This window comes from Plectropomus leopardus, chromosome 9 (assembly GCF_026936395.1).
Source record: "Plectropomus leopardus strain MGB_pleo_1.0 chromosome 9, ASM2693639v1, whole genome shotgun sequence".
Lineage (NCBI taxonomy): Eukaryota > Metazoa > Chordata > Actinopteri > Perciformes > Serranidae > Plectropomus > Plectropomus leopardus.
This window is the reverse complement of record NC_142184.1, coordinates 10,593,206-10,616,212: the sequence shown is the minus strand read 5'-3', so window position 1 is coordinate 10,616,212 and position 23,007 is coordinate 10,593,206. Positions and strand designations below refer to the sequence as shown.

General features: G+C 39.2%; 2 protein-coding genes and 2 long non-coding RNA genes across 7 annotated transcripts in view; 2 read left to right on the top strand and 2 right to left on the bottom strand.

Moving 5' to 3' along the window:
- The window catches only part of LOC148188687 (uncharacterized), a 252,520-nt gene extending 242,662 nt beyond the window's left edge, over positions 1–9,858 (bottom strand). The window contains exons 1-2 of the long non-coding RNA XR_015777443.1: positions 8,436–9,858; positions 6,952–7,127 (exon numbers count right to left, since the gene is read on the bottom strand). This is a non-coding gene — a long non-coding RNA (uncharacterized LOC148188687). The remainder of the gene's footprint in view (positions 1–6,951; positions 7,128–8,435) is intronic.
- The window catches only part of LOC121946473 (immunoglobulin-like and fibronectin type III domain-containing protein 1), a 24,214-nt gene extending 11,021 nt beyond the window's left edge, over positions 1–13,193 (top strand). Inside the window, exons 12-27 of one of the 2 annotated variants that reach the window (XM_088081953.1) lie at positions 520–624; positions 783–938; positions 1,121–1,663; positions 2,622–2,738; positions 3,485–3,609; positions 4,778–4,919; positions 5,049–5,342; positions 6,016–6,312; positions 9,865–10,044; positions 10,142–10,270; positions 10,430–10,738; positions 11,016–11,101; positions 11,235–11,427; positions 12,233–12,529; positions 12,605–12,931; positions 13,029–13,193. In XM_088081953.1, coding sequence (XP_087938079.1) covers positions 520–624; positions 783–938; positions 1,121–1,663; positions 2,622–2,738; positions 3,485–3,609; positions 4,778–4,919; positions 5,049–5,342; positions 6,016–6,312; positions 9,865–10,044; positions 10,142–10,270; positions 10,430–10,738; positions 11,016–11,101; positions 11,235–11,427; positions 12,233–12,529; positions 12,605–12,931; positions 13,029–13,033 — 3,305 coding nt within the window. In that variant the 3' untranslated portion in view covers positions 13,034–13,193. Of the gene's footprint in view, positions 1–384; positions 625–782; positions 939–1,120; positions 1,664–2,621; positions 2,739–3,484; positions 3,610–4,777; positions 4,920–5,048; positions 5,343–6,015; positions 6,313–9,864; positions 10,045–10,141; positions 10,271–10,429; positions 10,739–11,015; positions 11,102–11,234; positions 11,428–12,232; positions 12,530–12,604; positions 12,932–13,028 lie in introns of both variants that reach the window. The other variant, XM_088081952.1, reaches the window with a different exon arrangement.
- Positions 12,359–19,124, bottom strand: LOC148188686 (uncharacterized). Its single transcript, XR_015777442.1, has 3 exons — positions 18,989–19,124; positions 17,733–17,888; positions 12,359–12,506 (listed from the first exon to the last, which is right to left on the bottom strand). It is a non-coding gene; the product is annotated as an uncharacterized LOC148188686 (long non-coding RNA).
- LOC121947086 (uncharacterized) lies at positions 14,472–23,007 on the top strand. Of its 3 annotated transcripts, XM_088081956.1 has the most exons (6): positions 14,474–15,105; positions 16,720–17,207; positions 17,756–17,822; positions 19,119–19,484; positions 19,524–19,713; positions 19,809–23,007. In XM_088081956.1, coding segments are annotated over exons 1-6 (1,392 nt in total). In that variant the 5' UTR covers positions 14,474–14,826; the 3' UTR covers positions 19,811–23,007. The 3 variants fall into 3 exon arrangements, with proteins under 3 accessions (XP_087938081.1, XP_087938082.1, XP_042347913.1); XM_088081955.1 differs by having other exon boundaries at positions 14,472–15,105; positions 16,723–17,207; positions 19,119–19,713; XM_042491979.2 differs by having other exon boundaries at positions 14,476–15,105; positions 19,119–19,713.

The window sequence follows — 23,007 nt, the reverse complement described above, 5'->3', positions numbered from 1 at the left end:
ACAAAAGGTAACATTACAATTACAGCTCACAATGTTTGCTTACAAATCAAGCATCTAATACTAGACAACTGTTCTCCCGACACATACAGCATGCTTACATTATTAGCACAAGCCTATGGTGTTTTCATTGCATAAATTAGCCTTGCAGATAGCAGAATTTTCCTCTACTCACATAAAGCCAGGATAAATCACACACATTACTTTAAATACTATTTTGAAGAAGTGAAGAAGTATAAACTCCGCTTTACAAGTAAACTTTAAGAATTTTAATGTACTGTATATATGATGATAAATAATAAATGATCAGGCATCTTATCCTATTGTTTTTATTTATCTTTGTACCAAGGATTAGAAAACTGACAAATTCATTGTTTCCTTTAAAAGATGGAATCAAAAACTTAGAATTAAATTACTGGCAAGGTGGGGTTAACAAGTCTACATTGTTAACTGAAGTGGTGTCAACAAGAGAGCTCCCACACAAGGAGAGTAAGCTGAACTGTTTCAATATAATTGACCTAGATTCAGATGGAGAAGGATATTTTGAAGAGGATGAGGACCTCATTGGATCTGACAATAATTCAAAATACATAAAACATGGTCAAGGGACAAAACATAAACAATTTGGTAAGTCAACATGTACAAAACATGCTGCTCTTTATCCATAAATATGATTTTTTTTTTTTTTATGTTTTTTACTTTGACAATACTTTTCAAAATTTGCTCAGTAAACATCCATCCTTATTTTCTATTCATTGTTTTAATTGTGTGTTGTGTCTGTGCAGAGTCCGGTGGCAGAGGTGTTGATGGAGTGGACAACCAGAACCAAACATTTGTCAAAAGTCAAAATGAAGTGACTGGTTCTGATGGAAATAAAGACCCCACTGGGTTTGTCAGACACCAAAAGCACAAAAACAGGGTCCATTGGAAACAAACACCTGGTAAGAAACAACAGGGAGCATACTGACTGCATGGATGAAATGTACAGTAATATTCACTCCACTGGTGGAGATATGGAGTATTGTTTTAATATTAAACTTGTGAGGGAGCATGATGATGATCTTGTCTTTGTTTGGGAGATGACTCAGTAAGATGTCTGTCGTACTTGTTGCTCTGCTTTTAGACCAAGATCAAAATGGACTAGCAGGTGACGAAGTATATGACGATCAAGCAAGTGACGATCAAGCAAGTGATGATCAACCAAGTGATGAGGAAGTGGAAGCAAGTGACGATGAAGAAACTGAAGAGGAAGCAAGTGATGATAACGAAAGTGACAAGGAAGCAAGTGAAAGCATTGAGAACGAGGACTCTACTGGCCAGGGCAAACATTCACGTTCAAAACATAGCAAAAGACGAAAGAAACACCCAAGTGACAATCAAGCAAGTGACGAGGAAGCAAGTGACGATCAAGCAAGCAACAATGAAGAAGGTGATGAGCAAGCAAGTGAAAGCATTGAGAATGAGGACTCTACTGGCCAGGTCAAGCATTCACGTTGTTCAAAGCAAAGCAAAAGGCAAAAGAAACATCCAAGTGACGAGGAAGCAAGTGATGATCAAGAAATTGACGAAGAAGCAAGCGACAGTGTTGAGAACAAGGACTCTACTGGCCAGGTCAAGCATTCACGTCGTTCAAAGGAAAGCAAAAGGCGAAGGAAAGCAGTCAATGGTAAGAGAACAAAAGCAGGGCACTACTGCATGGAGGTGTGGTAATGTAACATACCCTTATAGAACGGTTTGTATGATATCCTTATGCACACACAACAGTTCATTTGGTATCCTACAAATTAGTGCCCAACATTTGATGTTACGTCCTTAACATAAAGTAATTACCTTAAAGTTAGAGGTTAGGTTTAGGCAAGTAAAGTTAGGAAAAGAAGTTTTAGGAAAAGAAACATAGTGAGGACACACATTCAGATGACTCAAAGTTCATTCTAGGGCCACGTTGACACAAGAACAGCCCTAGTAAAAATGGAAAAGTCTTTCCTTCGCATTTAAAGAAAAAATCTGAGCTCATATGATAATGTGAGAATGATGCTCATGCACACGGATCCATAAACACAACCAAAAACGCTGTAGTATGCATGCCAGCCCAGTAGTTGGCAGTGTAACTTTGTAATAACACACCACAGAAAAGGACCTACTTGGGGCCACTTCCTTGTTTACTCCCATCAGCGCATTGGTCATGTGATTGTAATGCTCCATCAAACTTGGGATATGTACGAAGCTGAGTGCATTACTTTTCATAGGAAAACATACAAACAGTTCATGAGAACAGCCTAAATATTTCATGGGTAATGGCTAGAAAGTAACATCTTTAGATATTTTGCTTTAGTAAGCAGTTCATGTTGTTCCACCACTTGTTCTATGAGTGGACGGCAAGGTAGTGACTCATCAACAGAGTCAAGGCAGGTATTACTTTATCTGCATGATTTTCTGTTTTTAAGTATGCAAGTGTAATGAGTTTAAGTGACTTAATTTTAGTTTAATTAGCCCCACATACTGTCAGACTCTTACTAAGAAACGTAATTTGTACACCCTCTGGGACTGTTATAATTATATAATTTTCAAACAAATTTCAGTAACTGTTGTAAAGTTCAGGGTTGAATAATTTTATGGTTTTAAAGGTGAAAGTAAACATCCTGAAGACCACAATGAGTACGATGAGACCCAGGATGCAACTGGCACTGCAAAACATTCAAAGTGTAAAAGAAAAGGCCGACTGATAGAAGATGTCGTGATTGGTGAGTAACCTAAAAGGTGTTACACCTAAATCACAGGAAGGGGCTCCAGCTAAACACTCCTTCTTGTGATAGTAATCAAAGTACTAATTTACACATCAATAAGTACACCTACAGTATATCTGATTTTTATATGTGCAACTTCTCATTGCTATAATTTTTTAAATGTATGACTGGTGTAGTATTCTTGACCCATGTGTATTTATATGACTTTATATGACATTTTTGTATCTTATTATGACTTCAGAGCTTAGAACTTAATCCATCCACCAAAAACTAAAAGCTTTGTAAATCAGAATTATTAATCATAACATGCAGTATCAGAATTGTATGTATAAGAGCATTTGCTACAGCACAGTAGTGATCCTCTCCAGGGGCAGGTTTACACTACACAGCCAAGTTGTTTTTTCATCTTTATTTCCTATATGACATGAATGTTCCTGACAGATTTTATGGCCATAGAGAGAGTCAATATTATGTTGAAAAGAAAAAAAAGAAAAAATGTTTTGAAAACAATTTGTAGCAAACAATTTGTAGAAACTGAGAGGACAACAAAAACCTCCCATAAGAGACTGAAAAAGTATCTGAAAAAAAGTTAATAATATATATTTTTTAAACAATATTTCTGAGCAATTTGAAGAAGAATAGCTAATGTTTGAACATTTCATTTTATTTCTTACTATAACTGTGAAACAGGTTTTCTTTTGGATACAAGTCAAAATAATCATAATGCCTATTTGTTCACTTAGATCCAGGGGTTCATTTCATCTGTGGCTTGTCTGATGTCAATGCTGTCATCAATGAGACTGCTGAGTTGACATGTAAGCTCAGCAGTGAAGACTGTGAGGGAGTCTGGTTCAGAGATGGCAAAAAGGTCAGTTGTAAAGGTCAAACTCATCATTTTCTTGGGTATTGTGTCAGTGTCCATCAAGAAAGCAATTATATATTAAGTGATAACTATCGTTAAAAGTCCAGACTGTAACTGCGCTTCATACATCAAAAACAGTGACGAACGGAGTAATAATTCAAGAAGAGTTACTGCTTGGCTGCTAAATGCTGAAATACACAATATATACACAACTCGGGTCTATCTCCTTTTCACTTTCAAATGTATTAGGGGAAATATCTGTATAAAGAGGTGATGCCAATATGCTTTGCAAAAAGACTTTACAGCAGTTCGGGAGACTGCTTTCTTAAAAGCTCACAACCAGCAATTGATTCATTCAAAGTTTATCTTAAATTATGCCAAAACCACATATCTACTCTCACACAGTCCCAAGGTTGGACTGCTTTGCATTCACACTATAAACAAACTACACCAGATTCTGCTGTAAAACAGGCCAAGACCCTCCTTTTCAGGCACTCTGGGTTTGATTGTTTAGTCTGCTCCCAAATCCAATTGACTACGTTAAACCAGTCAAAACAAACAGCTTTAAACACAAAAACACACCTAAGTTCATTTGAACTGAACCAAACAGGCTGGGTGCGAAAGGACTTTGGATGTGTTGCAGGGTTGAAAAAAAGTGATCATGGATTATTTTTTAATCCATTTTCCCACAATATTTTTATTTAAAATTTTAAATGGCATAAAATGCAGTCTTTACATTATTATTTACATAAGTAACATAAAATTAAAATTGCTGCATTGACACTAGATTTTATAATGCCTGAATCTATAAAATTCAAATACAAAGGTGGAAATAAGTAATAAATATGCTTCATAATTTACAAGCTATATAATATATAATTCAACTTATCCATATAGTCTAGTGTTAAAAAAATAATAAAAAAAATCCCAATCAATCATGATTTCGAAATTGTAATACTTGTAGAAACACTTAAAGGAGGTAAGCATATTGTCTAGCATATATAACCGTAATATCCCTGACTCAAATAAACGCCCTCACTCTTCTTGGTTTCTGTCCATTTCTCTACCGTGCACCCGGTAATAAAAACAAATACACCACAAAATACTACAACACTGAATTGACTGTTGATGCTCAATTTGTTTATTTTCATCTGTCTGCTCATTTTTCTATCAGATATCCCCAGATGACAATTTCAGTATCACTAAAGATGGTGCGATCCATAAATTAGTTATAATTGGGTGCAATGAAGAGCACTCTGGAAAATACCGCTTTGAGGCAGACGGTCGTAAAACAGAGGCAATGTTCAACGTCAAAGGTTTGATGATTTGTCATGATAACAATGATTTTTAATATTATGCAGTATAACTGGAAAGGGGGAAAAATACAGCCAGAGCAAACACCATATAAACACTCAAATGACCCAAACTGTCCTTTTCCTTTTTAGATCCCCCGAGGTTTGACCCTAAAGACCTCAGTGCTTTCAGTGAGCCTGTGACAGTTAGAGTGGGCCACAGTGCCATCTTCAAGCTGCATTTTGTTGGCCATGAACCCATAAAAATAAAGTGGTACAGAGAAGGAGAAGAGCTCCTTGATGACAACAACACAAGGATAGAGAAATCTGCAAGTCACAGCCGCTTGCTCCTGAGTAGGTGCCAGAGAAAGGACATGGGAGAGATCAAGATCAAGCTCAAGAATGAAGACGGCTTCACTGAGGCAATTTCACAGTTAATTGTGCTTGGTGAGTGTATGAGGGACAATGCAGAAATTCACAGAGAAATCTCATTTTTTGTATGCATACATGTAACAACACAAAACAATATCACACCAGTTTAAAAGAAATAATTAACCCAACATCCAACTCTTTCAAGACAAATCTAATCTTTATAGATGCTGGAGATGTGATTTGTGCAGCAAGCTGTGTAAGAAGTACTTTGCTATGCTGAGATCTTAAGAACGGCAAACAGCAGTGTCGTTAAATGCTTCATAGCTCATCCACATAATTGCAAAAATCAGGCCAGTCTTTTCTCCATCAGGTGAAAAGGGGGCCACATTTCACTGAGCCCATCTGTGCCTGGACAGATTTAGGTACTTATTTTCCATCTACAGCTCTCACTCTACCTTGCCACTGACTTGAAAAAAGAAAAGTTTTGTTCTACTTGAAGCTGAATCCCAGTTGGTGATAATGTGACAGGTTAAAGATGTGTTTTGGAAATACATTTCACTGCTTGACAAAAGTTATTATGTTCCAACCATCTGCCATCACTGCCAGCATCACAACTGTCAAATTTTACCATGAATATCTCTGAAGGAAAATGCTTTTTCCCTTGGTATAAATGCAGTATTCACTTCCACTCATATAACACGCAAGAAAGGGTTTCCGAGCTTTAAATAACACTTTTTTGATATTTCAGACAAACCAACTCCACCCCTGGGTCCAGCAGAGGTAACTGAGAGCTCAGCTATGAGTATTGAATTTAAGTGGCGGCCTCCAAAAGATGATGGAGGCTCACCGGTGATTAACTACATAATGGAGCGACAGCAGGTGGGACGAAACACCTGGAAGAAAATAGGGGAAATCCCAGGTGTGGCCAGCTACCGAGATACAGACGTTGACCGTGGTCGGAAATATTGTTACCGAATCCGGGCTGTGACTGCAGAGGGTATAAGTGAAGTGATGGAGACTGATGAAATGCAAGCTGGCACACTTGGTGAGCCAAACTGGTACTTCTATGATGTGTCAGATCAGTTTGACTGACCTACTAATCTATAATCCCAAAGACAGGCATGTAATTGATGATAAACTGCACCTGCTGAGCTTTAAACATAACTGAACGTTTTTATGGTCAAATGACAAAATATCTTCGTAAACCTATTTTCCTCTTGGCACCACCAATATATCTAAAATTAACCCACAAAAACAAACTGATGATGATGGACCCTTCCAATGACAAGTCGCATAGCAAAACAATACATTACAGTCACTTTCATTGTCCAACAACACAGCAGAGCAGACAGTCTTTGGGCTAAATTAAGTAAGACAAAGTCACAAGACTGCAGCCCAATTGACACTGAATTACACTGGAAAAAATGCCCTCTTATTTTCCTTTCCAAATGAAAAAAAAAGACTGCTACAATAACCTGGTTTTAGATAAATTAATGTATCACAGAGAGAAAATGTCACATATTTAAGCCTACTGATGCCACAACAAAAGCCAAACAATAAAAAAACAGCAGAAAAGGCCACAAAGTCACAACAAGCACAGGCCCTGTACGGCGCGGCAGCCGACACAATACAAGCAAAACAACACAACACAAGAGTAATGCATTAAAAAATTACTTGCACTTACTGACTGATGTCTTCCTTCATGGGGTCAGTGTGTTGTAGAAGTTCTCCATCTAGGCCATCAGTCTCAACTGTGTTTAAGATGCCACAGAAACACTGTCCAGAGTTGTGAGTCATCCTTGAAAAGTCTTTAGGAGTCTTCTCCAAGGTCTCGAGCCAGTTTTTCTTTACAAGTTGTCCCTGTTGGAAAACAGTACCATCAAGTTTGGGTAGTATAAAACTATATTGCTGCTGGTTTATCAAATGACTGTTCATAAATGATGTATATTCAGTTTATGGTTTAGCCACAGAACCAGTATTTCATCTGACATCAGTCTACCAGCAGACCAGCAAACAACAGTTTGGGTTTCTCTTTTCGCAACACATATTTTCCCTTAAAAATCTAGTACTAAAAACTACATCAGTAATCTATTTTTCCATTAAACTATTGGATTATGTAGCTGGTTATTGGTCAGTTATCTATCATATCCATCATAAATCATTGCACTGACTTATTAATTATATTTGTATATTTCTTTCATTTTGAATTGAGTAGAAATTTATTTTGAACATGTAAAAAAAGGAAAGGAAATAATTAACATATAAACATACACAACCATATAGACATATCTGAAAAGGAGTGGGAAGAAGTGCAATCTTTTTAAATCCCACACCTTCTCCATTAGTTACTGAAAAATAATTGACACACTTCCATTTTTAAAGAGGTGGAATTTTCTTATACTATATATAACTATATTTAAACTATAAACTATATATAACTTTATGTAAACATAATAATTATAGTATTCAATCATGCTGAATTGTAAAAAAAAAAAAAAAAAAAAACATATCTTTTGACTTATTTGGTAAAAAATGTAAATATTTGACTAGAATACCAACTAACAAGAATGACAGTTTCCATAGCTGGCACCAAATATTACATATTATTATGCAAATATCTTTTTTTTAACAGCTTTATTTAACAAAAATATGTCAGGCAAACGAACACAAACATACATGAGAGCACAGATAACTAACTTTCTACACACCACAATGAATCTCGAATGATCTTGAATGAATGAACAATAGAATAAACAATCATAATATAATACATAAATCAATAAAAATCTTTCAAAGGACAAGTGCAGAAAAAAGCAAACAAAATAATTCATGTTCATATCACATCAGAGGGAACATGCTAAACTTTAAACTAGCAAGCTAACATTATAAAGGGCATTCTGAAATCTCTTTCCATACCTGTTTTTATAATAATTACAAAACTCAAAATCCATTTTAATAAACTGGAGATAAACAAAAGGGGAAATATCTTTAATTTGCAAGTTTGCGCCTGTCATGCCGTTTTTTTTAACTTTAGGGCGAATGTTAACGGTAAATTAATTAGTTAGCTTCGGGAAGCTAGTTAGCTTAGGAGCTAGCTAAGCCGACAGAGAAGCCGTTTCCGACCAAACCAAACTTTGAAGAACTCCACAAGTCTTTGACAACACTTACCCCCTTTTTCGAATACGTTTCCGGATCCAACGCGCAGGTGTGGCTTATGTCAATGGTGCTACGGCAGACACTGATTGACATAATACTGATTCTACATGGTCTAACATCACTGAATCCACATAGAAACTGTAGTGTCATCTCTGAAACTGTTGTAATAAAAAAAAATTAATTAAAAAACACAAGATAGAGCCCCTAGGTCTTTTTCACTGCATACATTTGACTTGTCATAACAGGAATCGCATCGAGGGTCTCCTCTGCTGTGCCTATTGCAAAACCCCCTTGTGTGATATTGGACCATAGAAATAAAATTTGCTTAACTAGACGTGTTATTAATAACATTGAGGTGAGCTCCATGCTATTCAAGTGTCCCAATAAGCTATGACAGAGTCTGTAACTGGAGTCACTAGTGCTCTGAAGAGTTCAGCCCTCACCAATGAAATTATCCACACCTGTGCTTTTCTTCCTGTCACATGTCAAAATGTGTTCTCTGAAATAGAAGTTTGCCAAATAAGTGTCATTACTGCCCCCTACTGTGCTGCAGTACTAACCATCCTGATAGATACTGGTCTGTACTCTCTTTTAATGCACTGTGTATCACTGCGATTAGGAGGATAAAAACACAACTGAACACCAGTCAGGTCAATCTGTCTGAATAACTATGATTAATTGGTATAATTCATGTGAAATTGTTGTTTTCCCCCTAATCAACAGCTAAATAGCTAGAAGTATTTTCAATTAGCAACGAATAAAAGAAAAAGCTGCCAATTATTCTACTTGAAAAACAAACAAACAAACAAAAAATCTTTGTCACTTTTGTTTGATAAATAAATTAATCATTTATTGGGCTGATAATTTCAATACAGGGCTGATGAAAAGAATTACAAGAACGTTGCATGTTTACTGCACTTTTCTAAAAGCAAAGGAGCATAAATCAACATTTTTTGACTGTCAGCGTGCAGTGAATGCAAGTGTTTTCCTTGTGTGATGCTGTCCTATGTGTTGATGTTTTGGAGTATTTGTTAGTGAATGTAGTGCCTGTGTGTTTTTGCTTTTAATGTGCACTTTAATATCAGCCACACTTCTCATGTTATGTCAGTGTATGTTGTATTGTGCTTTTGTTGTTTTTATATCTAATGTAATCAGGGCATCCTTGTGAAAGAGAGCTTACTCTCAATGGCCTTCCCTGTTTAGATAAAGGTTATAATAATAATAATACCTCAACAGACAGCACAGGTCTCTGATGTCAAAACATTTTGCCACATTAGTGATATAACCAAAATATAACATTCATAAGCTGAAATAATTTACAGGTAGATTCTTACGAATCAATACTGCTACTGAAGAAATACAAAAGAAATGTTTATACTCTCTGACACTTTTACCAGCACACTTTTACCAGCACAGCCTTACTTGTTTCTGCATGGTTCAGCTTTTCCCGGCCCTCCAGCACCTCCAAAAGTGGTTAGCGCCTGTGACGACTGCATCAACATTTCCTGGGCTCCTCCAAGTAACACCGGAGGTTCCCGTATCCTCGGCTATATTCTGGAGAAACGCAAGAAGGGAAGTAACCTCTGGGCTGTTGTCAACGCCATGGATGAGCTAATAAAAGGTCTGCGATTTTTTTTTATTTGAGTGTAGTTCAGTTTGATGGCACTGAAGACTATAACACTGATGTTTGGTTGTTGTTTTTCTGAAATGATTTCTAGAGAAGACATATGCTGTGAAAGATGTTGTGGCAGGAATGGAGTATGAATTCAGAGTCACTGCCATAAACCTCTCAGGAGTCGGTGAATTTAGTAACCCATCAGAGTTTGTATTTGCACGGGATCCAAAGAGTGAGTTGTTTTTCATGCTCAACAATACATTGCTCCAAATATATTCATGTGTGCATCTTAAAATCATCTTATATGAAAAAGAACTAACTAATACTGTATAAGATCATATTTCTATTGATGAAATGTTAAAATGTACATATTTAATGTTGTGCATCACAGAGCGTCCTGGTAAAGTTACAGGCCTGAAGGTGACAGAAACTTCCTACAGCCACTTGGTCCTGACTTGGACCAAACCTGAAGACAAACCAGGGATACAGGATGAAGCAAGGGGATATTTTGTGGAGATTCGTCCTGCAGAGTGCATTGAGTGGTCCCGCTGTAATACCACTCTCATCATCACAACTACCTACAGTGTGAGAGGCCTAAAGTCCATGGGCATGTACTGGATGAGAGTGATTGCGATTAATGATGGAGGAGAAAGTGATCCCGAGGAGCTGGCCAACTATGTCCTTGCAATGCCCTCGCCTGGTATGTTGGAAATGTAATATGTTGCTGGTTAGTTGCAGCTATGTATCAATATTTTGAAGGGGTTAAAATTAACTATGCATTCTGTTTCTTTACAATCCCATAAAGCTCTTATTATTAATATTTTCTCAATGCTTTTCCTCATGATCAGTTTGATTCTATATGTTAACAGAAATATTTTACTGAATCACTAACCTTTCATTTCTAACTCTTTCAAATGAACCTTTTTAAGTTACATATTGTCCAAAGCACTTTTCATTTTTTTTTCTGCTTATTCTAGTGAGGCCAAAGTTCACAAACCACAAGATGAAGAGTTTCATGGTTGTGAGGGCGGGAAACTCTGTCAGAATCACAGTGAATTTTGAGGTGAGGTTTATACTTTATTTATTTGTAACATACTGAGTTAAACTATAATTATCCTGAACTATACAAGAGAGCAACCCAAAAAATAAAATCAGGCCAAAAATCCTCAAAACACGACTAAAGTTCTTTTTCACAGGCCTCTCCACGACCACATATTATGTGGCTGAAGGACAACGTGCCGGTGACAAAGCGAGTTACAATCAGTAACTCTGACGGCTCATCCCAGCTGCTGATCCCCTCGTCTGAGCGCTCTGATTCTGGCATTTACTCCATTTTGGTGAAAAATCTTGCAGGGCAGGAGACATTCAGTACAGAGGTCAGAGTAACAGGTAAAAAAAGAGAAATTTAAGGTCCAGTGTGTAAGATTTAGGGGGATTTAGTGGCATCTAGCGGTGAGTATTGCAGATTGAGACGAGCTAAAACTTAGATTTCCTTCAGTGTTCATTTTTCAGGACGTTTTTACTGGGAGCTGAATTATTCACAGAGGTCTCTTTCTACATCAAACTAATGGACCAGGTGATTAGAATCAGTAAAAACACTGAATGAGGAAGTTTCGCATTACGAATCCATGTTTCTCCAATTCTGTTCAGCCTGTCTGCGACGAGCATCTGCTAATACGTTATTATTATATAAAAAAGTTATCAGCGAAAAAAGCTGATAACTTTTTTTTGTGCTGACTTTTTCCTCATCCAGACATTTGGTAGTTTTTAACCGTAAGTAAAGTCATCCGCAGATGACTCTTACTCTTGAAAATAAACTGACCCAGTGATTCAAAATAGCAAAAACACCAAATAAAGCAGTTTCACTGTCATGGCTGACGTGAAAACGTGCTCGGCCCTATAAGAGCCTGTGTTTGGTTTATCTGTTTTAGGCTACATGGTGATGCAAAATGGTGGATTCCTTAGACAAGGACCTGTTCCCTATGTAGGTAAAAATGGCTCATAAGGTTACAAAAACACAGCAATTCTTATTTTCAGGTGATAAAACACCAAAGAAAACACACTTATTTAATCATATTCCATTTCTGCCAATAAATCCCCCTAAATCCTGCACATTACACCTTTAAGTTGTGTTTTTTTTAATATCACTGACGTGTGTTAATGGATAAGCCAGTAAAACTGATCGTGGTTACAGATGATCCAAAGCCTCCTGGACCGGTAGAGCTGGAGGAAAATGTGCCCGGCACCATATCGGTGATCTGGGAGCCTTCTCCTGATGAGAAGCGCGATGACCGCCTCCATTACACAGTGTCCAAACTTGACTCCACCAAACGCACATGGACCACGGTGGCTGACAGGCTCTTCAATAACAAGTTCACAGTCTGCAACATCATGCAGGGGAGGGAATATCATTTTCGAGTGTATGCCAAAAACGACATGGGCATATCTGCACCTTCAGAGTCGCCAACCTGTGGGACAGAGAAGAAGAGAGGTTAGTGCATCTCAAACCACCTTACATAATCACTTCTTCAGGAAAATAATCGTACTGCATCTCTTTTCTTTGTAGAAAAATTTGTGGTGAGCGTACCGACCAGGAAAGACTGTGATTTGCGATGTGCTCCGACCTTCATTGTACCCTTGAAGCTTCACACTGCACCCAAAGGCTATGAATGTTATATGAGCTGTGCAGTGAAGGGAAACCCCACACCTCGAATCACGTGGTATCGGAATCACATCAGCCTAAACACTAACACCAACTACTACATCTCCAACACCTGCGGCGTCTGCTCCATGTTAATTCTACGTGTAGGCCCCAAAGACACGGGGGAGTACACCATCACTGCAGAGAACGCACTCGGACGCACCGAGTGCTCCACTGTCCTCAGCGTCAGAGGTGAGAGAAACATACCTACAGTACACTGAGATTCAATTTAAAAAAAAACAAAAAAAAACTTAATGACGCTAAATCATTTTATCTTTCTTCCATACAGAGTGAAGAAACTAAAGGCGCCAAAATATGAGCAGTATTTATTTTATGGTTTAGATCTAATGATGTTTGAGTTGAAGTGGTTGTGCTGCTTGGATGTAATGCACCAGCTGCAATAAGAAAAAGATGGAATATTGTATTAGTTTGACTGCTAATAAAAATAAAACCGGATCTCTCATGGTTTGACATATATTTTTGCAGTGGAGTTTTCTGTCTTGTGCAAATCAGATGATCAGTGCAGAGCAAGGACACAGTTTGATATCATTTTTTACTAGCTGATTGCTGTATCAGGCACAGTAGCTTGTGAGAGTATACCGCATTCATATCAAATTATCATACTGTGGCTGCTTGGTTTCTGTTTAGTTTTGCTCACGCTCTTCCGGCGTCTTCATTGAGCTTTTTATAGTTTTCATTGCAGCACGGTGGAGCAGTGGTTAACACTGTCGCCTCACAGCTAAAAGGTTCTAGTGTTCTCCGTGGGTCCAAATTGCCTGTATAGGTGTGAATGTGAGTGGCTGTCTGTCTGTATGAAGGACTAACATCCTTTTCTACCATGCAGTGTGAGCTAGAATATGCTCATGCACTATTTAAACAATATCTGCATGTGAATGCAGATCAGTTTTTAAAAAGTGAATATGAAGCAAAATCATCGTCAGATGATAGAAGCATGGGCGGATTATGAGACACTGGGCCCCTGGCCACATATATGCAAAAGGCCCAACACCTCTACAGCACAGAAGCAAGACACAGACGTTGCAGTGGTGGGCGTTTGCTATTCTACAGTTTGGAAAGAGAGGATGGAAGCCAACAATAGATAAACCAAGTGAGAAACTGTCAGAAAAAAGAGCATGCAGTGGACTCATTAATAATTGGTCTATACTTTTTTCCTTTTCTTTTTTTTTTTTTGGAGGGGGGGACAACATCTGTAATATAACAAAATGTCACAGGTAATCAGGTAATTAACATCATATCATGCATACTCTTATCGTGATGGCCCAGAAGCTGATGGTTTCATTAAATACAATGCTTGTCAGTGTATGTAATATTCATTAATTGTGCAAAATAAGAAAAAGACTTCAGTTTAGGGTTAATGTTTTGTATCTGGTCACTTTGGCAATAAAAAAAATATTGGTTTGTGAATTTGGCAGAAATCGGCGTGTTGGCCGATTACAATATTTCGGCCAATAATCTGCCGATATTATTCTGCAACCCTTGAGATTTCGCCCCTTCCTTATTCTGTGCATGACACTGAATGTGTCTGATGGCCACATTTTTAAAAGGATGCTGAGCTATTCGTACAAATGAAGAAACTATTAGATTAATTCAGGTTTTCCTGCAGCCAAGTCATGACACGTCACCACAACCCATGGTGGCCCTACACCGGAAGCCTCCACGAAGCTCTGAGCTCAGCTGCAGGAAAAAATAGCACAGGGGGAAGATACGTGTGGTTCCTCCATTAGATGACAGCAGCGCACATGGTGGCGGAGGATCAGCCACTCCCGGCAGGCAGCCCAGCCCCCCTGCTCAACCCTGCTCTTCCTGAATGGCCGATCACGCTGCCTGCGGTCCACGCCTCCCTGCCTCATCCTCTGCTCTACCTCTTCATCAAGAACTCGCTGCAGCCTCTCGGTACCTTATTGCGCGGTGATTGAAACTAGCTCGGTTTGTGCAGCGCCGCGTTTAAAGGAGCTCCCCTGAAGACAATCACCGCGCACACTTCATCGCTCCAGTCTTTCTGACCCACCGGCTTCTTGAGTCTCACCTCTCTGCCTGCCTAGAACATTGTGTCCTTTGTGGGGAAAATGACTGCAAAGCACCGAAGAGGGAAGGGCAACCACAAACACGAAGATAACTTTTTCAAAAACGATGTTGTGGAGGCAGAAGTTCGCAATGGAGTCAATAATTACGCGCTCCACTTGGTTTTATTTCTGCTGATTGTAATTGGCGGTGCCACCGGCGCGTGGTTCTGTTTCCAGCAGCACCAAAGTTTAACCTACTTAACAGACAATCTCATGGGCATGCAGATGAAAATAGTGAAGCTACAGTCCTCCCACGAAGAATTGCGACAGTCAAGTAGAGAGGTAAGGAATTAAAATAAGTAAGTCGCTCCTCTCTCCCCTGTGAGATTTGATTAGTCACCTGAGTTTGCAGCCATTAACCGCACAACACGCCTCCTGTGATGGCCTATATCTTATCATGAATCCACTTAAAGTCTTTTCAGGAGCTTCTAACTTACAAACTAAATACGAAAAGGCCTCAGCACATGCTCACACTGCACGTTGCAACTTACAAGCAAGGAAAGTAAGTGGCAAGACCTGCAGGCCTCTATCAGATTTCAAAATGCCAACAGCCCGACTGGAGTGAGTAAAAAACGCTGCTATTTCTAACATCCACACAGCTGCTGATGTTTGTAATGAGGATTATTCTTGACCTACTACTGCAGGGACTCATATCACTGACTCTAGTATCATTTTAGATTTATAAATCTTATTTGTGAAAATAAAATCAGTTATTTTATATCACCAGTCAAGAGCATGCTGCCAGAGCTGTGCAGAGGATGCTGCCAAAATAACAAGTAACAAGACAGTAGTGTGCCAAGGTTAATTTTAGTCTGATTTTGATATTGAACACCAGTTCAGAGGCTGTTTACAGGTCACCAGAGAGCAGACAGTCTTGATTGTTTCATCTACACTTCAGAACCCACAAAATATGTCTAAAAACTGTGTAGGATGGTATTGGTACTACTACTAGAGATATTCTTTTATTATTCTTAATTATTCTTAAAATTTTATGTATCTGCATGAATGAACACACCCCACACTGCAAACAGAGGTTAATGGCTGTCTTGGGTTATATTTCAACTACCTTTATGAGTTGCAGTAGGACACTCCAAGGAAATGAGCAAAATTTGAGAAGAAGAGTATTTTACCAAACAAAATCCAGTCCGCCCACTCCTCCTCTCTCTCATGCAACTCCACCTTTTAGTTCAGGCATTCAATTATGTGGCACAAACTTTCTTTACAAGAGCAGCTCTGCTAGCTCAGTCTTGTTACACACATATTTTCTGCATCAACAGTTAATTGCTTTTTTGTGACTCATGAGTTTGCCACTGCAGTTGCAAAGTTTGCAACCCAGTGCTGGTTGGCTTACTGTCCCTAGCTTGGCTTGTGAGAAAATATATTTAACTGAGAAAATTATTTGCATCTTTATGAAAATTCAGTTTGTTTCATGTACATTGTTAAAAGGAAACAAGAGCTGAGCTGTCCATGCATGATAAAGCCTGTTCAGACAGGTTGTTTAGATTTTGATACTGGTTTGACTGGTTAGTTAGATTTAATGAGAATTTGAACTGAGTCTACCAAATAAAAAAAAAAACAACATGCTGCTACAAACCATGCCTGCATCAGTGGCTTGAGTATTACAAAAAGTTGATAATTTCATGGACCCTGATATGGTCAGAAAATATTTGTTTTTGTAAGTTTATTAGTAAAACATCATATAATTTGAATATAAAATCATATTTGCCATGTCAGAATTTTAGTAACATAATGCTTACATAATACTTTCATAGTTTTAGAGTCCACTTTACACTAGTTTAAGAGACTATCGAAGCAGCAGCTCAGTAAGTACGTATTATTATAGTTCCTTGAAGTTGCCAGCTTGACTCAACATCCCTCTTGTTTGTCTCTTTGCAGCAGCATGTGTCAGAGAGCCTGGAGACCCGCCTGAATGCCCTGGAGGATTCATACGCACTAGCCAAGAAGCAGGTGGGCATGGCCTTGGCCACAGCCGAACAGCTCAAGACGTCTGACCTTCCTGCTCAGGTGTTATCGCTCCACACTGAGATGAAAGCCCGCCTGGCAGAGATGCAGCAGGCCACCGTGTCTCTGGACCAGCTGAGCCAGCTGCAGACCATGCTGAAAGGGAAGAGCGAGGAGTTTGAGGGTGTCAGGATTCAGGTTGAGGGCTTGGCCATGCTGAGTGCCGAGCTATCCCAGAAGGTTGAGGTGTTGACGGGGAGCATGGGAGAAGCAGAATCCAAGCTGGAGGAGAGAGCTGGACAGGTTGCCACGCTGAGCGCCACCCTGGACGGACAGGCGGCAGAGATGCTCAGACTGAAGGAGCAGCTGGACGCTTACCAGGCTAAGCTTGAAGCCAGCACACAGGAGATGGCGACAGTCAGGTAGGTTTCGGAAAAAAGCAGCAGCTGTTGGAGCTGTGGAGAAAATAGCTCCCCTCCTCTGACCCATAATGTTATGTTGACTTTGTCAAAGCCCTGTTGGCTGTCACTGTCTGAGTCTCTGTATGACTCTGGGCCAGTGTCAGTAGGCCTCATATTCACATTGTAAGATTGTCCTGTTCTGTATAAACATTTCTATTGTATTGATTTTTGGAGCCGAATGGTTGGCATACAGTCTGTATGTAAAATGAGCGCTCTTTGAAGCTTATGTAAACATCACAGAAATGTGGTTCGCAGGCTATTATTACACACAAGAAAGCAATGTAATGCAGCCACTGGTGCTAATAAATGTTCAGGCTTCATGAGGCAACACAATTAATTCTGCCTTGAACTTTTGTTATTATTTGGCACAATAAAAAAATGAGCTTGACTTTAGTTCTAATTATGACAAAATTTCTCTTCTTCTAGCTAATAACTGCATGAAACATTGTAAAAAAAACCCACAGATTTTCACCTACAAACTCTCACCATGAGTATCTTCTGTTGTTCAGAGCGTTGCTCGAGAGTGAACAGTCCCAGCAGGTCCAGCAGGCCAGTGTGGAGGAGCAGCTTAGTGCGGTAAGTCAGAGTCTGCAGGATCTGAACTCAGCAGCCCAAAATCTGCACTCTGAACTCTGGGCTCAGCTGGAAAACAAAGAGAGGCAGGTTACCCAGGAAACACACAAGCTGACCAGATTTATACCTGATAACTAGAATGAACTTCCAGCCGAAACTGTTCTCATGCTAGACAATTTGTTGTTTTGCCCAAACCTATATGGTAGCAAGTATCTGCCTCATCAATGTGATTTTCAGTAACACAGAAGCTAAAGTAGCTGAAGCATAAAGCTTAAAGGGACAATTTACTGTAAAATTAACAATACATATCTTCCCTCTTACCTGTAGTGCTATTTATCAGTCTAAATTATTTTACCAGCTGAAACTGTTCTCATGTTAGGCAATTTAGTGTTGGAGATATCGACTGTAGAGACGTTTTCCTTCTCTACATAAATGGAACTAGATGGCATTGAGCTTATGGTGCTAAAAGCACCAAAATATACATTTGAAAAAACTCAACAGTAAAGTGTCACAAGCCGAGTGCCATCTAGTCCCATTATATTAGAGAGAAGGCAGACAAATGATGTGTTTCAGATTATGGAGTGAACTGCCAATTTTACATCTAATACATTGGTCAAAGTCAGATTAGTCACTGATATAACATAAATAATGAGTTATTTCTGCATGTGGACTGTGTATGTGTCAGTCTTTACCACACTTGTCACCTTCTGTGTTATCTTCCTGCATAACTTGCTCACTACATAACATCGACATTCTTAACCTGTCCACAATGCTCTGATTAGTCAGTTCCTCCTCACACAGGCTGAAATATCTGTCCACACTACAACTACTTGAATTGATGAATAAATGAGATATGTGTGACCAGACCAAAATCAGATTTCTCTTCTTTAAAAAAACTGATTAGGTCACAGATATAAAAGACAGTTTTAAAAGCGGTTGTGCATCATTAGATTATATTAGAACTATAATGGCAGAACATGTGACACATCTAGCACACATACTGTGTCAGCACACATGGCCTCTGTGTTATTTCTGTCCAGTGTGTCCAAAGGGACACATAATGTCATTTTCCTCTCATTACTGTGAAGGAGCTAATTGCCTGCATGGAGTCTCGGTTGGATTGACATCTGCACTTATATTCATACAGAATAGATTCTTATTTTGTTTACCAATTTTTCTCTCTTACAATTCACTGAGACATCTGGATGTCCACATAGACGACCCACAAATGATTTTCTGTCCAGACTCCGCTCTACTGTGAACTAATGTACAGTATTTTATTGCTTTCTATTACTGTAGGCGGTGGGACAGACAGAGGAAGAGACAGCTCCCGCAGCTGAAGAAGAGTCAGCTGCAGCAACTGAAGAAGAAGAGGCACTCCCTGCAGATGCAGAACAAGAGGCACCCAACACAGAAGAAGAGGAAGAGGCAGATGAGGGAGGAGAGACGAGTGAAGGAGAGGCAGCTGCACAGGATGAAGCTCCTGTCGAGCAGGAGGCCGCTGTGACAGATGAAACTGCTCCTGCAGAGGAGGCTGAGGCAGTAAAGGAGGATCAGACAGAGCAAGATGAGTCGGCTGCTCTATCTGAAACGACAGACGAGGGGGTAGAAGGTGAAGAGGAGAACCAGGAAGCAGATCAAGAGGAGAGCCACCAAGCGAAGGAGGTAGAAGCAGATGCAGAGGAGAGCCACCAAGCAGAGGAGGTAGAAGCAGATGCAGAGGAGGAGACAGCTGCAGAAGAAGAGGTGTTGTCTGAAGGAGAGACAGGACTAGGAGGGGAGGAAGTATCGGAAGGAGAGGAAGAACAGCAGGATGCAGCAGCTGAAGAGAAGGCAGAGGAGACACACGAAGCAGAGGAGCCTTTAGAAAATAACGCTTTACCAGAGGATGAATGTAAGTTTGACTATATCATGAAAACATCTATAAAAATAGCTGTGATGAAAATTGTCATATCTACTAACATTTTCTTGTTTTTTCATGTTTTGCAGAGTGCATATCACCAGAAAGGGATTTTTTTTTCCACACCGGACAAATCCGCCAAGGAGACTGAGAGCTTTCTCAGTCTAAAGTCACACTCTACAACACGAAAAATACTGTAGGAAGGCGTTATTGATTGCTGTTGTTTAGGTGCAGTATTCATTATGTGGTTGCTCTTTGAAAGGCAGAAGAAATCGGTCACTACGCTGGAGTCGGAGCTGAAACCTGTACCTCAAAATATGACATGGCTGTTAGTAAATGAGTAATTCAGGGTTTACCTGCCAATAACAACCTGAGAAGCCTTAAACCATAAATCTCTCTTTCTACAGAGCTTTTTTCACTCTTCATAACTTGCACTTTTTTGTTTGTTAGGTTCTGTACTAAACTGGAAAAGCCAATGACATTAACTGTTTATCAATGCACTTGAAGCCATAAGTAACGCCTGTCTTGGTGACATTAAAATGTGTTTCTATTTGTCACTGACTGAAATACATTGTGAGACAATATCTTAGAAGGGAAAAAAAAAAACTTTTGCAGTAACTTGATGCATCCCAGTTGTTTACACAGGCAACACAGCCAACTAAAGAGCTAGCAAAAAGGAAAAAAAAACATTTGATGAGATAAACAAGAATAATTCCTGAATGTTTTTAAAAGTATAGGACAAACTGTAGTGGGTAGATTTTTTTTACTTTTTAAAGTACTTAAATACTGGAGGTTTGCTTTAATTAAGCACTTTTGTAACTGATTACAATTCCACTCAGACCTACACACCTGTAGTATTTTTAGATACAGTGGTCTAAAAGTCCTCTACCAAGAACTGGTTCAGCACATTATTCTATTGATTTAAAGTACCTCTCCAGGCATCTAGTAAAAACTCATCTCTGCTCATCAGAATTACATATTTTTACATTCTTTTCCCATTAAAAAATTCCCTCATGCCTCAAAATAGTTTAGATGTAATTACCGCTGCATTCCAAATCGCATACTTCTTTATACTCTCAGTACAAGTAGGTACTGTTGCACTAAGTATGTATAAAACTGGGACATACTATTTCAAGAAGAAAGTGTGATTTTGAATGCAGAATACACTTTTGCATCATTTAATGGCTCTATGAATATGCAAACTAGCTCCACCCCTCAGCTTACCTCCTGCTGCTCGAGCGTACCTGCTCACCTTCAACTCTGCTCATCAAACGCACAAACCTCTTAACGGTAATAGATAGGTCTTCGGCTAGACGACGTTATCAAACAGCCAATAATGCACTGCTAATATTGGATAAACTTGTTTCCAATCGTCAGCTGACAAGTCGAAGTGAAAGTAAAACTTACATTTGTAAAATACCAACACCTAGTTACATTGGCTTCTCCTCTGATACCCCGACTTTTGCAAGTTAATGTGATTTGTTCCTTTGGACCCAGACACACCACATTGACATCAAAGAACCAGTGGCAACCGATGCTGAATATTTCATTGCCTCATGTCACCTGTGTCTCTGCCAAAAAGTTGCTTTGAACACATCTCAGAGACTACAATCAACAGCCAACTAGCATGTACATTCTGCAGCTACGTGAGAGAAAATAACTCTGCATACCAGCAGGCGGGGGTAGTCTATTCCTCATTCACAAAGGGCAACCGGAAGACCGACAGGAGGGATTGAAGTTGCTAGTTAGCCAATTAGCACATTAACAGCACAACCTGGTGTTGAAAGAACAAAGGATATTTACCGTGCGCTAGCGAACAATAACGCCACCATATCACAAACCGTTTCTGCAAAAGAGCTCAAAAGCTAAAAATGAAAATCTTGCCTAATTTAACAAGTTTCAATCTCATGCTCTCTCGACTTTAGCTGTCTGCTTTCCTCACTTCCGTTTCTTGTCTTGTGCATTGAGCTTAACTGCCAATTAGTGATTTCTTAACCAACATGGTTTCAACATGCTGAAGTAAAGACAAGGGCCAATGTCAATGGTGCAGGACGCAAAAACTAGGGCGACAGATGCTCATTGATGGTCCGACATTGACCAACGGCTGACCATTAGTTTGGTGTGTCAGGGCCCTTCGGTTTGTGACGCAACAATCCCTTGTGATCCGAGTCTGTTTTTGAGACTGTCTCTGGCACACTGCAGTTCTGAGGCAAAAATGCTTGTTTATGGCGGTGACTGCTTGGTATTGTCTTGTAGCATATAAAAACATTCTATAGACGTGTTCACGCAATTTCGTCACCTGCATCACTTAGTGCCATACTTAGTCTTTAACAAATGACAGTAGATATTCTATGCATCATGTCACAGCTAATGCTTTCTTACTTTGGGGAAAAAAAAGCAGTTTTTTACCAACAGAAGAGCTAAGTGAAGCAACTCAGGAACAAATAGACAGATGGAAAACTATGGCAGTGTTAAAGTGCAGCTATATTAAATCTTGCATTTCCAGCGTGTGAGACTTTCACAGCTAAGTCATAATCATCCAAAACAACACCAATTAGGCCAAAATTAATTGATCACAGTTCCAAAATTCAACTTTTAAAAACCTGAAATTTTGATTATAGGTGAATCAAACTTTACAGTTGCAAATGAAGTCAAACAGAAGGTAAAATACACACATTCAGCTCCATACGAACCAAACAAAATGACAACTTTACGCTGCAGTCATGTCAGACTTTTTAGCTTTAAGGTCATGCAGAAGAGGAAACTGACCTTAACCATGGATCTCAAATGTGCCACAACTGTGAAATCTAAAGGAGGAGCAAGGAGTGCCAGCGTTCACTTCCACAGTCACCAGATCTCAAACCCCACTGAACATGTCTGGGAACATTAGAAACACATAAAGGGCAAAACATAAGGTCACATCATAAGACTGTCTCTCTGAGATGCTCTGAAGACAACTGTAATAATGTGAATTCTCAATAATGTAGAAAAAATGTACAAACTGTGATTAGGGCAAAATATACACATATCAGTTATTGTTACAAAATTACCTCTTTGGAGACATGACGAATGTTTGTGTAGTCATGCTTCACACATGTGGAATAAGTTTCTGATAAGTGGATTCAACAGAGTTCTTGGTAGTGTGGTAAGACTTTGACACCACTGTACGTTTTCCTGAGACTTTTTCACTTTTACAGAATGCACTGTTTCTGCCAAGGCTTTGGTTACTGTCAGAGTGACACTTCTCACAATGTTTTTAAAATAAACCCTGGTTCTTTCACTTTTGTA

Coding starts and splice junctions, on each gene's coding strand:
- LOC121947086 (XM_042491979.2), top strand. CDS start 14,827: ATGACTGCAAAGCACCGAAGAGGGAAGGGCAACCACAAACACGAAGAT. Junction 15,106..16,719: donor TGCGACAGTCAAGTAGAGAG/GTAAGGAATTAA, acceptor GTCTCTTTGCAG/CAGCATGTGTCAGAGAGCCT. Junction 17,208..17,755: donor CAGGAGATGGCGACAGTCAG/GTAGGTTTCGGA, acceptor TCTGTTGTTCAG/AGCGTTGCTCGAGAGTGAAC.